Source organism: Phoxinus phoxinus, assembly GCF_949152265.1.
Source record: "Phoxinus phoxinus genome assembly, chromosome: 8".
NCBI lineage: Eukaryota > Metazoa > Chordata > Actinopteri > Cypriniformes > Leuciscidae > Phoxinus > Phoxinus phoxinus.
In genome coordinates this window covers 13,015,366-13,032,471 of record NC_136883.1, presented here as the reverse complement: position 1 = coordinate 13,032,471, position 17,106 = coordinate 13,015,366, and the positions used below count along the sequence as shown (strand labels likewise).

The following is a 17,106-nucleotide window of genomic DNA, read 5'->3' as shown; positions in this document are numbered from 1 at the left end:
TGACATATAAATTGAATAATTCAGCTTTTTTCATCCTGAGGGAGAAATTTGCATCAGAATTAATTAGGGCTTGTCTTAGCCCCTTAACTGTCCACTTCCCTATGGGAGGGATGTTTGGGGGAGCTGGAAGGTGGGAAGCCGCGGAGGAAGACGATGATGAAGATGATGAGTTCCTCGCTGGCGGTGGTGAGGGGAGTCTTCGAGTATGCGGAGAGGATCTGGAAGGCCGACGTCCCCTGCCTAAGGATGGAGGCTCAAAGTTGTCGACGGCTGCTGGAGAAGAAAGAGTCGCTGGATCTGCGTTTTGCGGTGGAGATGTCTCCGTGATGAAAGATTCATCGTCGGAGGGGAAGAGCTCTAACTCGGACATGACTGCACGAAGGCGGAGTCTAATGCTGAGAAATTAGTCATGAGACAGGAGGTAAGGAAAGGCTTTATTTATACTGGCTCCTTCTTGTGCTGATTGGATGATTACCTGAACATGCTCCTCCCGAACTTTGTTACATAAAACTTCATTTCTATAAAGAAATTATATCTGCAAGGATTTTCAGTTCCGGATTTAGACTGTACCACAGTACGGAGACAGCTCTCGTTAGAGTCACAACTGATTTACTCTTATCATCCGATCGTGGTTGTATTTCTTTATTAGTGTTACTCGATCTAAGTCCTGCATGACACCATTGGCCACAACATCTTTTTATATAGACAAGAAAACTATGTTGGCATTAGTGGAATTGCACTAGCATGGTTTAAATCATACTTATCTGACCGTTATCAGTTTGTAGCAGTAAATGACGAGATGTCTTATCGATCACAAGTTCAGTATGGCGTACCACAAGGATCAGTACTAGGACCACTGCTGTTCACTCTGTACATGCTACCATTAGGAGATATCATTAGGACACATGGAATTAGCTTTTACTGTTATGCCAATGATACTCAGCTGTATATTTCTTCAAAACATAAAGAAACCTACCAATTCACAAAATTAACGGAATGCATAGCTGATATAAAAAATTGGATGACTAGTAATTTCCTACTACTAAATTCTGAAAAAAACAGAGATTCTAATTATTGGAAAAAAAACTTCCACACGTAATAACCTAGAATACTGTCTAACACTTGATGGCTGCTTTGTTAAGTCTTCGTCGTCAGTTAGGAACCTGGGTGTGCTCTTTGATACCAATCTTTAATTTGAAAGTCATGTGTCTAGTATATGCAAAACCGCATTTTTCCATCTTTTTTTATTTTTTATTGAAATTTTGTTAGTTTTGTTCCAACAGGACAAAAAAAACAACAACAAGGCAAACAGGACAAAAAGGACAACAGTTCAAGCAGACCTTAAATGCTCAAATCAATTCTCAATAAAATAAAATAAAATAAATAGATAGGTTACAGGGGAAGATACATAAACATACACAGGAATAGGCTTCTTGTTTTGAGCCAAAACAACAGCTAAATTGTTTTAATTGAAGGAGTTTTCTCACTTATCGAGAACATCAAAATGTTCTCTTGCAGCAAAAGTTAAAATACTAAAAAGTATTTTATGATATTTATTCAAAATAATACCAGCCGGTAAACCTAGAATTAATGAACAAGGATCAACATCAATTATAATTCCCAGAATATTGACAATGTGGTCTGCAATTTTCTTCCAAAACAACTGTATTTTGTGACAAGACCAAATACAGTGAATATAATTACCAACTGATATTTTGCATTTTGAGCAATTGGGTGAAAGTTTTGGGTCCATTTTATTTCTGATATAAAAGGGGTGATATGTAGCCGTCGTATTATTATGAATTGAATGGCACGTGCTCTGTTACACACTGATTGTCAGGATTCAGGCACGGAGATCGAGGTAAGTGGATTTCAAACTCAGCTTTATTTACAGGTGACAAAAGTGCAAGGCGAGTAATTCAGGTGCAGATTCTGTGAATACCTCTCAGCACAGGGATAACAGCAGGTAAGCCAGATAACTTTAGGAATGTTCAAGCAACAGTCTCAGTTCGTTAATCCTTATCTTCTCTCTATCAGATGTGATCGGAGTCAATCGGTTCTGCTGAGGATAAGGAAACTCAGGAGAACGCTGGATCATAGACATCAGAGATCAGATCTGGAGACAGCAGAACAAAGTCACAAAGGTTAGTGTTTCTCAAGAGGGTATATGTTACATCTAGGAAACTCTGGGGAAGCGGGGAAAAAACTCTGGTGAAGCTATGGTTCAGGATACAACAGAATCAGGTCAGTTCCTGTTGGAGGCTTGATATAGACAGGAGCTATCGTGAGTGTTTTAAGTGAGTGTTTTAAGTGTTGGTTAATGAGGTCGTTGATAGTGATCAGGTGTGGGTGATTAGTACTCTAGAAAGAGCAATCTCTGGCTGCGTTTACACTTGGCATTAACATGCGACCTGTATCTGGATGTTGTCCACATACACATTGAAAAGACGAGTGTAAACGTGCTTCTGATGGGAATGTTATCCGATCAGCGTGTCCAGTTTCGGAGGTAGTCGAGAACGCATTGTGATCGGATCTCAGTGTAATGTAAACGCAATCCAGTCACCGTGTCTGCATTCACAGGTGGACGTCATAAATCCCCGCCCAGTCTCCCCACGTGGCTGTCAGAAAATAATGGCCAGACGCAGTTTAGACAATATATATATTTTGCCTTACAATACAGGCCTACGTCACTATTTACAACAGTTTATTTAGACTTACATGATACGTGTGTCATTTTTCATTTTAATTTTGCAACATTATCTGAACGAGGCGATCGCCTGTACAATCACAGCTGTGAGTCATGAGATCTTAATGAAGAGCGTGCACTTCTTTGCCAGAGGAATAATGGGAATAAACTTTTTATTTTTTTTATGTTTTAAATGTTTAATGTTTTTATTGTTTCAGCATGTTTATTAAACTCCCATTTCTGTTAATATAGTCATTGCATGTTATAACCTTAAACTCAGATGATCGATGATGTGATATGGTTATTTTTGTATGATCAACTCTGGAAATATTCCTTCATTCAAAAAACTTAATTTGATTTAAGGATGGAGATTGCACAGGAAAGTAAAGTGAGTGAGTGAAAGCAATTGGGACATTGTTTAATTTGTATTATCTTTAGCCTACTCTTATTGGTGTCGTGCTACAGACCTAATTTAAATATTATGCAGGAAACAGAAATCCGATCGGTTATCCAGATACAGAGGCTACTTAATATGAACAAATGTAAACGCATGGTGTCCTGATTGGCTAATGATCCGATCTGCTTGATCGGATCATGGTGATCGCAGGTTAATGCCAAGTGTAAACGCAGCCTCTGTGTGGCTGGCGGATGGAACCGAGCTTGACTGGTCCCTGACACTGATATTCTTTTAGCATAATCCCAGACTAAATCCCAATCCTCTCTGGAGATATTTACTGCAAAATCATTTCCCCACATATGTCTAAGATTATCTGTGTCTCCTGGGAGAGTCAAACTCAATGTAACATAAATATGAGATTTTTTTTTTTGTCTCATGTCTACTTGTAGTATTTTCTCAATTTCAGTCCTAGAATTATCAGTACTCAAAGTGGTCTTTTTTCCAATGAAGTCCCTTAGCTGCAAGTACCTAAAGAAATTATGTCTTGGTAGATTACATTTAGCAGACAACTGTTCAAAAGACAGAAGTGACGAACCCTCAAATATATATTTCAGCCTCACAATACCTAAAGTATTTGTGGTTAGAGGTTAAACCCAGAGTCATCAGTACCAGGAGCATCTTTATCCGATTCATCTTTAAAGGAACACTTCACCTCTGGAAAGATGAATGTGTATTTAAAATGGGTAATTTATGTAGAAAAAATGTGAAATTATTTTTGAATTTGGAGCCTTCTAGACTGAGAAAAGCCAGAAAATGTATTTTTGGCTTATGGGGATGAAAGACAACAACTCCCAGAATGCACTTGCTTCGCTGCCCTAGGAGGCCACGCCTACCGGTAAGAGATCGCAGTAAACAACAAGGCTATGCTACTAGTGAGTCTCCGTGAGTCTGCCCAGTATTTTGATGTCGCCCAAAATGTCCAGGATTCGGCTTTTGCGTTCTTCAGTCGCCATTCCTCATGTTTACTGTGACGAGCAGGAACGAGACTGACGGCCGCGGGAGAACGATGCGAGCCCGGTGGCGTGATTACTGATGAGTGGCGCCGGCGCCTGTGAGACGCACCGGTCTCGTATCTCTCACGGAGGAGCGGGAATTTTTCTAGCAATGTTAAAACGCACATCAAATGATCACTTGTTTAGCGTTCATGTAAACACTACATTCAGATTCACCAATCGGAATGAATTCAGTTAGATTGAAACAAAAGGTGTGCATGTAAACTATGAATGCGACTGCAGAAAGCAAAAGCCGAATCCCGGACAATTTGGACCATCTCGACGGCCGGACATGTCCGGGAAAAAGAGGATGGTCACCGCTACTACTCAGCTTTCTCCACAGAATAAGAAACTGTTAGCTTAGCTTCCAAATAAAGAATGGCTGACACTATATGTACATTCTGTGAGTGAGATCCCTCTATGGGCGGGTTGAAAACATGCGGAACAGCGCCTTCTACTGGATAAATGATGAGCTAGTGTTTGTAGTCTTACCCTTATTCAAAGAAATTTGACTTCCTGCTTTTTATGACGCAAAATGACGATTTTTGCGTCATAAAAAGCAGGAAGTGGAACACTTAAATCCTTATTTCTCCCATCTCAGGGGAAAATAAGGGAATAAACCATGACCAATTGAAAATGTGACTGGGTTTCTAAAGATACAAAGTCTAATGCAAATGGGTGAAGTGTTCCTTTAACATCGATGCTCTGAGAGACTGTTTGAGATTGTGGATGCTTCTCGGCTACCAGCTACAGGCACAACCAGCTCAAGGTGAGCGTGCAATGCTTTTGGAGAACATTGTTAAAAACGCCTGTGCCTAGCTGTGTGCATACCTGGATTTTCTTTTTACTCGCTTTGTCTGCGTTGGAGCGGAGCAACTTTGATGTAGACTTCCATCTGTCCTTGTGCTGCTGTGGGACGGGTGGCCTCGCGGTGGATGAGTGGAGATCTGATTCCGGTTGAGGTCTTGGTCGGTCCAGGGATAGTGCCATCCTAGAAAAGGCATTGTTGCGTATCTTCTCTGGATTGGATGTAACTTTGGAACGCATTGTTTATTTGCGGTGTTTATTTTGTCTGGATTCGCTTCCTGCTTCACGGCACTGCGTCACGGGAGGACGGTGCGGAGGGGGCGGAGCTGGTGGTGGAGTTACTCTTCTTGAAAAAGAGGATCCTGAGGATCAAAATCCTGGAATTAAAATGGAGTTAAGGCCGCGGATGTTTCTTACTGCGCTGTATTTGATAGCGCTGTGTGCCTCTATTGGCATCTCCCATCGTTGCCATGGAAACGTGTTGCACTCATGTCCGGGTTGTTTACTCCGGGGTAGGAGTGAAACAAGCCATCAGCCGGCTATGGTCATTCAACCTCAGTCTTTGCTCTTCACTTCTGGCACATTAGAAGTGCTACGTCTAAGCTGTCTTATGGCTCTGCAAAACTATCTGGGGTCTCAAGAAGCAGCACTTTTAAACTTGGCAGTGATTCACAACTACCATCATTGTAAACTGTCTAAACAGAGACTTTTGCTAACATTGCTGCTATTAATTTCTGGGAATATCCACCCAAATCCAGGCCCAGAGCAAAATATGTCATATAACACTCCTGAAAGTTTTAGATGCAGAAAGGGCCTGGGATTTTGTCATTTAAATGTTCGTAGTCTGGTTGGAAAAATAGATATGGTTCGTATCTGGGCACTTTCAACCAATGCTGATGTTTTTGTTTTAAGTGAAACATGGCTTAACAACTCTATTTCTGATAAGGATGTGACTGTAGATGGGTACAACTTATTCAGAATAGACCGCCTAAAAAAGTGTGGAGGTGTTGCAATATATGTGAAAAAGTATTTTATTGTGAATGTGATTGTCTCAAAGTCAATAAGCAGACAATTTGAATTGTTGGCTCTTGACTTAAAAGTTTCTAAGAGTCTTCACATCACAGTTGTTGGTTGTTATAGACCCCCTTCAGCTGATGGTGGCACTCTTTTTTCATTAAGGGAGTTATTAACAAGTTTAAATTATAATGAAATTGTTTTTTAGGAGATCTTAACTGGAACTGGCTTTTGCCAATGTCTGATCATTTTAAATCATTTTGTGACTCTTTTAATCTTTTTCAGATTGTGAATAGCCCCACTAGCCCAAACCAAAAACATCCAGAAAAATCTTCCATAATTGATCTTATTCTTACAAATGCCTCTCACAAATACTCTAGTGCCTCTGTTTTTGCAAATGATATAAGCGATCATTGTCTTATAGCATCGGTAAGGAGCACAAAAATTCCTAAAACAAGGCCGCGCATAATCTTTAAGAGGGCAATGAAGCAGTTCTCATTGCAAGGTTTTCTACATGATATGTATGATTTTGATTGGGGAAGAATTGGCCTTATTGATGATGTTGAGAATGCATGGAAAAAAAATGTATGATGGTTTTATAAGCCTGGTAAATAAGCATGCCCCACTCAAAAGGCATAGAGTGAAAGGGCGAAATAATGTTTGGTTTAGTAATGAATTGTCTGACCTTCTTCTAGAGCGAAACCAAGCCTGGGCTCAGGCTAGAAAGTCAAAACTTGAGTCTGACTGGTTGAAATTTCGGCGTTTACGTAATTTATGCACTGTAAAAATCCGTAATGCTAAATCCGCTTTTTTCCTTTCTGAAACATCAAAGAATTTAAATAACCCTCTTAAGTTCTGGAAAACAATTACATTATTAACGGAAGCAAAAACAGATTCATAAGTACCGTTTTGTATTGTTGTTGATGACAAAAAAATCATTGACAAAAACGAAATTCTCTTTCCAGCTCTCTCATTGCATGTCCTGTTGATCAGTTACTGTCAGTAAAACCATTTTATTTCAAGACAATAACTGTATCAGAAGTAAGAAAGGCCTTGAAGGATCTAGATCCGAAAAAATCATCAGGTCCAGACAAATTGGAGCCTTACTTTTTAAAAACAGATTTGATAGCCAACCCAGTTGCATATTGAATTAACATTTCTTTAGCTACTAATCAAGTACCAGCCATTTGGAAATCTGCCAATGTGCTCCCCCTTCACAAGGGGTGGTGATCCTGCAAACATAAATAATTATAGGCCTATTTCTAAATTGTCAGTATTAGCTAAATTAATGGAATCACTCATCAGTATGCAAATAAAAGATTATTTAATTAATAATAATATTCTCAATGAACTTCAATCTGGTTTTAGGAAACAACACAGTACAATAACAGCTGTTTCAAAAGTTGTCAATGACCTGGTAAATATCTTGGACAATAAGCAGCACTGTGCAGCACTGTTTATTGATTTGTCAAAAGCTTTTGACACAGTGGACCATAAAATACTTCTTCAAAGACTCATCTCTATTGGACTATCAGAACAAGCAGTGGGATGCTTCAATAGTTACTTGTCGGGGAGAACACAATGTGTGCAAGTAGACGGCCTCACTTCTGCTTCCCTAAATATTTTAAAAGGGGTGCCTCAAGGCTCAATCCTTGGGCCTCTTCTTTTTATTATTTATACAAATAACCTCGGCAATAAAAAATACAAATTATCATTTCTATGCTGATGATACTGTTCTTTATTGTTCTGGGTCCACATTAGGTCAAGCAATCACAAATTTACAATCTGCTTTTAACATTTCAATATAATTTGTCTACTTTAAAACTGGTTTTAAACCCTAAAATAACTCAAATTATGACCTTTACACTGGGGAAATCAACTAAAAACTTCGTCCCAAATATTTGTACACTTTCTGGTATAGAAATCGAAGAAGTGTAACATTACAGATATTTGGGAATTACTATTGATCAATCACTGTCTTTCACAATGCATGAAAATTGAAATTGAAGTTAGATTTCTTCTTCAGAATTAAGTCCTCTTTGTCTTTTAAAGCAAAAAAACAACAACTAGTAAATGCAACATTCTTATCTGTCTTGGACTATGGAGATATTTTATACATGAATTCAACCTCTCAATGTCTTCATGCTTTGGACACTGGGTTTCATGTAGCCTTGAAATTCATTACAAACTTAAAATCTCTCACTCACTGTTTACTGTATCATCGGGTAGGATGGTTCTCCCTCTCTATTCGGCGTTGGATGCACTGGCATCTTTTTATTTATAAGGCAGTACTAGGACTCCTTCCTCCTTATCTGAACACTTACATTATCCCAAGGTCTGCAGGGACATATTACCTGCGCTCTCAGAATTTGTTTTTATTGACAGTCCCTAAAGCCCGCACTGGGAAAAAGGCTTTTAATTTTGCAGCACCATCATCATGGAATCAGATACAGAAGGAGCTACAGTTGAAGGAGTTGATTTAATTTTATTCCTTTAAAGGCTTTTTAAAGGATCTTGCAGAAAGTCAGTCTGTTTGTCACTGTTCTTAAATTAATTTGATTTAAGACCTAGATTTTTTATGATGACGTTGTTTGAACATGATGAGTGAAAGTGTGTTTATGTATTTACCTGTAAATGTCTCTGTAACTATTTGTACGTGCATTGCTGCCACTTGTCAGGACACTCTTGTAAAAGAGATTTTTAATCTCAAGGAGTTTTTATCCTGGTTAAATAAAGGTTTGAATGAATGAAAAAGAGAGGAAAATCTGGATTATTTTGAATTGGTGTAAGAGCTGATGTCAAATTTAACCTACCCTCTAGCTTGCGTGACTGTGCCCAAGCTTTAAGAGTGTTCCGTACGATTGGGCTATCATATAGAACTTTTAACTTTTTAGGATTGACAATAAACAAAAGATTCTGAAGAGGGCACAGAGATTGTGAGAATTCAAGATCAAGCCAAATAGAACCTGGATCATTCTTCAACCAATCCGCCACAAAACGAAGCTGACACACCAGCTGATACAATCTGATATTGGGAACATCTAGACCACCCTTATGACTAGGGAGCTGAAGTTTGCTCATTTTCAGTTTTGGTTTCCTTTTACTCCATATAAAACCAGAAAGCCATCCATTAAGTTCCTTAATAACTTTACTAGAAAGTAAAATAGGCAGCATCATTAAAAAGGGTACATTAAACGAGGTAAAATTTTCATTTCGATTATAGCAATTCTTCCCAAAAAATATACGGGAAGAGCATTCCACCTCTGCAAATAAGTTACTTTTACATAGAAGTTGGAATGTTTGGGTTATATGAAGACCTAGATAAGTAAAACCTAAAATGGAATATTTAACAGGGAAAGAGGAGAACATTTGTGTTTCCGAGGTGAGACTGCCCAATGGTAAAGCAACAGATTTAGTCAAATTAATCTTATAACCAAAAAATTCTCCAAAGAAGTGTATAACATCAACCAGTCGTGGAACTGATGTATTTGCATCCGGCAAAAATAGCAGAATGTCGTCTGCATAAAGTAAAATCTTGTGTTGTATGTCACTTATTACCCTCTAATCAATGAATCATATCTTATTGCTTCTGCCAAGGGTTCAACGGCAAGGGCAAACAATAATGGCGAAAGTGGGCAGCTCTGCCTGGTGCCCCTACCCAGAAGAAATGTTTTAGATCTGATGCCATTAGTGATGACGGGAGATGAAGGTTAATTATAGAGCAGCTGCACCCACCTCAAAAACTTGTCCCCAAACCCAATTTTCTGCAAAGTATAAAATAAATAGGGTCACTCAACACGATCAAAGGCCTTTTCAGCATCTAATGAAATAACTAAAGTGTCAAGGTTTTGATTCTGTGAGATATTAATTATGTTTAAAATGATTAAGTCCACTGCTTCTGTCGAGCAAAAACTCTCAGCACTAAAGCGAATTAAAACTTATGCCAAAAATACGACGGGACAAACTCGACTTTCAGCATTAGCCAGCCTTGATAGAAAATAATTATTGAAACTGAAACGCACAGATAACCTGTACAACCAAAGACATTTATTTTGTGTAAAAAAATAATCAGTAGTTTTGGTGAGTACGTATAATGCCTTTTTTGCCCCCGTTTTTTCCGTGGTGAATTTGATTTTCTTCTTAATTTTTCTCGTAAATATATGATCGAAACTTTTTTCTTTAAACATTAATACTGTTGTAACCCTTGAAGGACAAGATAAGGGAGGCTCCGTTTCTGAACTTAAAGTCGGAACGCAAGAACCACTGTACAAAAGCCGAACTCACTCGCTCGTTTCTCTCTACCCGGCCTTTTCCGAACTCCCCGTATTAACCCATTAACTGCCAGTGCAAAATAAAAACATACATTTCACAACAATTATAGAGAGTCCATGCGCTGCTACACTATTAAAGGTTATTAATTCAGGTAGGACACCACTGAAGGCCTAGGTGTGAAATGCACGGCCCGCCACTGTCAAGGATTAATTGTTAAAAAAGGAATACATTCGTTCTGCACCGTCAACACATTGCTCAGATTTATATAAATCCGAATAAAATTCCCTGAACACATAATTTATTGAAGGATTATCAAAATGTTGTTTGCCAGATGTGTCCGACACAGAGGTAATTAATTGTTGTTTTGCCCTAACCTTAGTCAACTGAGCAAGATATTTACTGGGTTTGTTACCATGCTCATACAATTTCTGCGTAGAGAATAAAACATTTGTATTAGCTTTTTGTGTTAACAACAAATTCAAATAAGTCCTAATGTTAGATACTCTTTCAAGTATTTTAGAATCTGATGTTTCATTAAATTCATTTTTAGCATTATCAAGTTCAGTTTCAGCTTCTCCAATTGTCTGTGTCGCTTGCTAGATGATTATGAAATAGTCCGCCCTCTAATATATGCTTTGCAAGTTTCCCATACTATAGATGGGCTAACTGAATCAGTAGAGTTAATTGAAAGAAATATTTTGAGTTCTGTACAAAAAAAAAGAGAGAAAAGCCGTATCCTTAAGTAAGCTAGTGTTAAAACGTCATCTTTTTGTTCGTTGTGGGAGTCCCTGAACTAATATATCACAAATTTTTGTGCCAAACCGGTTTTGCGGTGAAATACTTAGCTTGGCACATGACAATCCCATAGCTGGTCATCAAGGGGTTAATAAAACTTATAACCGTATCTTGCGACAGTTTTTTTGGCCAGGGTTAAAACGGGGTGTGAAATTACACTGTAAAACATGTCACACATGTCAAATCTCTGGAAAGTCAAACCCACCCATCCCGCCATACCCTTTAAATCATATTCCAGCTATAGATGCACCATTTGATCAGGTTGTTGTTGACTTTGTGGGTCCATTGCCCTGTACTAAATCTTCCTGAAGCTATATGCGGCTGGGCTGCAGTGGCTCAGTGGTTCATGTAGGTTGTCTACAAACTGGAAGGTTGGTGGTTCAATCCCCGGTTCCACCTGACTAAGTGTCAAGGTGTCCATGAGCAAGATACCTAACTCCAGCTGCTCCCGACGAGCTGGATGGCAGCCTTGCATGGCTGACACCACCGTTGGTGTATAAATGGGTGAATGTGAGGCAATACGTAAAACGCTTTGGTGGCCATTGGGTCTGTGAAAGCGCTATATAAATGCAGTCCATTTACCATTTACCATCTATATGCGTAAAATCACTGCGCCCGCTGTGTAAAGGCACTAATTAAGTTATTTTCATTGTTTGGACTCCCTAAGGTAATTCAAACCGACCAGGGGACAAACTTTATGTCTCGTGTTTTTGCACAGGTGACCGATCAGCTGAACATCACCCACTGCTTTTCAAGCGCTGCGAGTCAAGGTGCACCGGAGAGGTTTCATCAAACTCTCTCAAGTCATTGCTCCATGCCTAATGCCTTGAATTTGAAAAGGAGTGGGATGACTCACAACTGTGTTCCTTTCTTGAAAGAAATTATATCTGCGAGGATTTTCAGTCCGGATTTAGACCGTACCATAGTACCGAGACAGCTCTCGTTAGAGTCACAAATGATTTGCTCTTATCATCCGATCGTGGTTGTATCTCTCTATTAGTGTTACTTGATCTTAGTGCTGCATTTGACACCATTGACCACAACATCCTTTTAAATAGACTCGAACATTATGTTGGCATTAGTGGAATTGCACTAGCATGGTTTAAATCATACTTATCTGACCGTTATCAGTTTGTTGGACCGGTTAAAAATTGACTGGAGAAAACCGAAGAATACACCACAATCCCAGATGTAGTTCTGAAGAAAAATGAAAATTTAGCGGAAGTTTAGTACACCGTAAAAAATGTTTTTTTAAATTGTGCAAACTCGATGCCTTAATTTAATTAAGTAAGCATAACTTAATCCTTTTAAGTTTTGGCAACTTAATTATATCTGTGATCTGAGGAAGTGTACTCCCATAGTGCATTGTGGCATGAATAAATTAATTGCTTTGTTTTACTATTTTTGGCTTTATTTTACCATTACAATTTTATTTGCTACCGTTATTTGGGGTTATACTGACAAGAGACAGCAAATACAATTGTAATGGTCTAATTAATAATAAAAAAAACTTGTTACCATTGTTGTGGTTTGCATGCTGAATGTTGAAGTCTATGTGTGACTCAAGAAAAATGGCAAGATATTGTCACAAATATAGAGGCATTATATCAACCCAATTAAAAGGTTATGCCATAAGTGTTATCAATAAAATGTTAAAAGATCATTATTATACATTAAATGTATGTTATATATCATTAATACATTCATTCAAAACATGGAAATGATTTAAGTATAAATATAATATTTATTACTTCACTTCCTTTGAAATAAAATAACTTCATGTTTTCATGTTGCATCACTTGCATCAATCCGAAGAGAACCTTGGGGACATAACCATGTCTTGGTTTGAGGATGACTTTGGCGTGACGTGATTCATGTCTGTGTTCCCCTGTCTTGTCCTATGTTTAGCAGTTCCCCGTTATGTTGATTAGTTTGATTAGTTCCCAGGTGTTTCTTATTTGCCACACCCCCTTGTTATCTTGTTTGCCTGTGTATTTATAGCCCTTGTGTTTCACTTGTTACCTTGTCAGTTGTTGTACATGTAATGGTTGCTTCTGGTTCGGTCCTTTTTGTAGTTTTGTTTCTTTGTCCCTGGAATTCATTATTAATTGTTCTGTGTTATTTCATTAAAAACCCTGCACGTAGATCCTCGTTTTCGCCAGCTTTCTCCAGCACGTTACACATGTAGTCAGCATGCCAATTTGCACTCTTTGAGTTCAGCTCATGAAAAATGGGGGCAAAAACAAAAGTATTGCGTTTATAATTTTAGAAATTAAGTTGTACAAATAGTATTGGCAAGTATCTAGTATGTAAAATATCTTAAACACATATTAAGTAAAGTAAGTTTAGCAGCTAGGCATCAGACTATTTATTTGCTATATAAAGGGGCAGCGGCACAATTTCCCCTTCTCTTCTAGTTACTTATACACAGCGGTTTCACTATGAGAATGACTGTGTAGTCAGTCTGCATAAAGACTGACATTTAAATCTGAATCACCCCACTCCACATGGAAGTGTTCTTTAATGTCTGTTAAAACTGTTACAGCAGTAAAAGTGTCACTGCTACACGTTTACTGTTAGTGAAACAGAAATAAGAAAAATAATAATGGCCAAAATAATGGCTCCCTACACGGACAACCACCAAAGGGCACCATCCCCTGAGTTTTAGTTCCTTCTCTCTAAAGAGGCCATTTACACGACATCGTTTTCAACTAAAAACTGAAAACTTTTTAAGCATTTTGGCCATTCATTTACCATGACAACAGCATTTTGGAAGCCTGAAAACTTTTGAAAACAGGTTTCAGAGTGCAAGTTTTTAAAAAACTATACCGTTATTGTCTCTGTGTAAACTACAAAAATGTACATTTGTGAAAACAGTGACGTCCTGCGTATGTGTATTACGTGTTGAGTCTACAGGAACGTAGTTTTTCTATACAAAGTAACCTTGCCAACTACTGGGCTGGCATGCATAACAGCGTTAATCGTTTTAGCAGAGACAACATTGTCTCCTGTACGAAAAAAAACACAAAGGAAAAACATTTCCATTTTTAGTACACCGTTGTCAAAACGTACCCTCAAGCTGCAGTTTCCATATGCCTCTGCCCAGACTAATTTCCTCTTCGTACCTGTTTTCTATTAGTCCTGGACTATTTAAGCTCCTTGCGTTCACTCACTCTTCACTCTTTGTTAACCTGGCCTGCAATTCTGAGCATTTGTATTACTCTCCTTTTTCCTGTGTTTGCATTTACATTAAGTGCCAGATTTACTAACAGCTTGTGCCAGCGCAAACCCTCTTTTGGAGTTAAAAAGCTACTGTCAGGATTTACTAAAGTAAAGACACGCTACTAAAGTGAAAAATTAGCGCTGAAAAGGCGTGGACAGTTATTTTTGCGTCTGATTGCATATGCATTTGTAGGAGTTTCCCTTTCAGGTGCAACATTTATGGGAGGAGAGGATTTAAGGTTTGCGCTCGTCAATGTAATGGTGTTTATGTCATTATTCACCGCCCAAAAAAAGGACGTCTTTAACCAGACACTACCTGGTACATTGCTTGGTCTTTATGGAAATGATTTGTGTGTGTGCATGTGTTCACCTGTAAGTGAAGTCGCAGAGACAGAAAAAGTGACATTCCAGTTTAATTTTCAAGGGAGTAAAGCTTTTTTATGGCATTAAGGAAATAAAACATTTTCAAATATATTTTGTTTTAAATCAAGTTCAAGTTTCAAGTTTGTTTTTATTTATATAGCACATTTAAAAACAGCAAACATGGCTGACCAAAGTGCTGAACAAAACACAAGATAAAGATACAAGGGCAAACCACACATTCATGACAGAAGCTCAAAGAATTTCAATTCAAAACTAAATTCTAAAATGCACAGGTTTCTTTTGTTTCTTTAAATACCCGGCTATGTGTAAATGTGGCCTTAGAGAGAAGACGTAGCTGGAAAAGACAAGACCTAATTTATTTGTTTTTCAATTTTGACGTTCTGATCCCAGAAAACACCTAAGTTCTTAACCCTTTGGCACGTACATTCTAAATATTCAGACTGGCAGCCTGGCATGAGTTTTTTTTTTGCGTTCTAATTTCAATGTCGCGTGACATTTCACAGTCACAATGGCGCGCAGCCGCGCACGATAGATAACCGACTGCAGGCGAGTAGTTTGAATGTTTCTGGGGTTTTTTTATTCAAAACCTCTCAAATAGTTTGTTAACGTGTACAGACTATGGTAGATATATTTATGTTTTTCCCCCAATGCTTTGAATTTCGCTTGCACACGCCACTTTGCATCTCCCCCACAACAGCCCCGTGACAATCGGTGAGTATATTTTAGTTATTTTTTTTATTCAGAAGCATGCAATTAATATGAATAAAGATATTATGTAATGAAAATTCTCTTATAAAACGGTCAGTGCTCAATAATGTGGAAGTTCACATGTCTACTGTTTGTTTGTCTGTCACGCGCACATTGCAAATATGTTCCGTGCATTGTAAAGTCAGGGTTCTGTTGAATTGATACGTTATACGTACCATGAATATACCAAAGTGTCACAAGGTGACAAAGTGAAAGCAGCCACTTCACCAGCGTCTAGCCCGAGTTACCTCGGTGGATGCACAGCAAGTTCGAGAGCAAGAAGAAGTCAAATTCAGTCGGGTGAGCTCGACAGTGGTAGAGGTGGCCTTGGTGCAGGCGGATCATCATGTGGAGGGAACCGGGGAGGAAGTGCCGGCCCATCTGGGAGGAGAGTCTCTATGGGGAGAGGGGCTAGAAGAAGAGCAGACTAAACAGCTCCAGGTTTTCTTGTCGAGATGGCAACACTTGTTTTCCACCCATGATGAAGCCTGCCTGACAGACATTTCTGGCTGGATGAAGGACCACCACCTTCAACTAAACCTTGCGAAGACAGAGCTACTTGTAATCCCGGCTAACCCAGCACTTAATCACAACTTCACCATCCAGCTAGGCTCGTCATCCATAACTCCATCAAGATCAGCCAGGAACCTTGGAGTTGTAATTGATGACCAATTGAATTTCACAGACCACATCGCTAGCACTGCCCGGTCATGCAGATTTGCCTTGTACAACATCAGAAGGATCAGGCCCTTCCTATCAGAGCATGCTACACAACTCCTTGTTCAGGCGCTTGTTCTTTCCAGATTGGACTATTGTAATGCTCTCCTGGCTGGTCTCCCAGCTTGCACTGTCAAACCTCTGCAACTGATCCAGAATGCTGCAGCTAGAGTGGTCTTCAACGAGCCAAAGAGAGCACACGTCACTCCTCTCCTCACGAAATTGCACTGGCTGCCGGTTGCCGCTCGCATCAAATTCAAGACACTGACGTTTGCCTACAGAACAACCACTGGCACTGCTCCCCTGTACCTGAACTCATTAATTCAGACTTATGTGCCGTCCAGAAACTTACGCTCTGCAAGTGAGCGGCGTCTGGTGGTGCCATCTCATAGAGGCACGAAATCTCTCTCTCGGACCTTCACCATGACTGTTCCCTGCTGGTGGAATGGTCTGCCTAACTCAGCCAGAGCTGCTGAGTCTGTAGCCATCTTTAAGAAACTGCTGAAGACGTATCTTTTTCGGCAGCACTTGAGCACTTGATCCAGTACTACTAACACTAACACTTTCTTTTCTGTTCTACAAAAAAAAAAAAAAAAAAAAAAAAAAAAAAAAAAACTTTTTGTACTGTGAAGGGTTATAGCACTTACATACTGTTGTCCTACTGCTAGTTTAATTGCTTCTATTGTTTCTCATTTGTAAGCCGCTTTGGATAAAAGCGTCTGCTAAATGAATAAATGTAATGAAGACTACGGTCGCACGAATGCAGTCAAACATCAGATCCCGACTGGAGATGCCGCACCTAGTAGGGAGCATTACCGGCCAGTACCCCCGACCTTATATTCCGAGGTCCGCACCCTCTTGCGGGGGATGCTGGATAAGGGAATCATCCGCGAGAGCAGTTGCCCCTGGGCCGCACCAATCGTTCTGGTACGGAAGAAGACCGGCGCGTGGAGGTTCTGTGTGGATTATCGGAAATTAAATCAAGTGACCAAGAGAGATGCTTTCCCGTTACC

General features: G+C 39.2%; 1 protein-coding gene and 1 long non-coding RNA gene across 2 annotated transcripts in view; both read left to right on the top strand.

Annotated features, from left to right (window-relative positions):
• The window catches only part of LOC307003440, a 223,595-nt gene that overhangs the window by 68,221 nt on the left and 138,268 nt on the right, over positions 1-17,106 (top strand). The gene's annotated exons all lie outside the window — the stretch shown is intronic.
• Positions 1-17,106, top strand: part of LOC307003439 (uncharacterized protein) — a 51,324-nt gene that overhangs the window by 77 nt on the left and 34,141 nt on the right. The window contains exons 2-3 of the mRNA XM_079621827.1: positions 80-421; positions 1,895-2,144. Coding sequence (XP_079477953.1) covers positions 1,988-2,144 — 157 coding nt within the window. The 5' untranslated portion in view covers positions 80-421; positions 1,895-1,987. The remainder of the gene's footprint in view (positions 1-79; positions 422-1,894; positions 2,145-17,106) is intronic.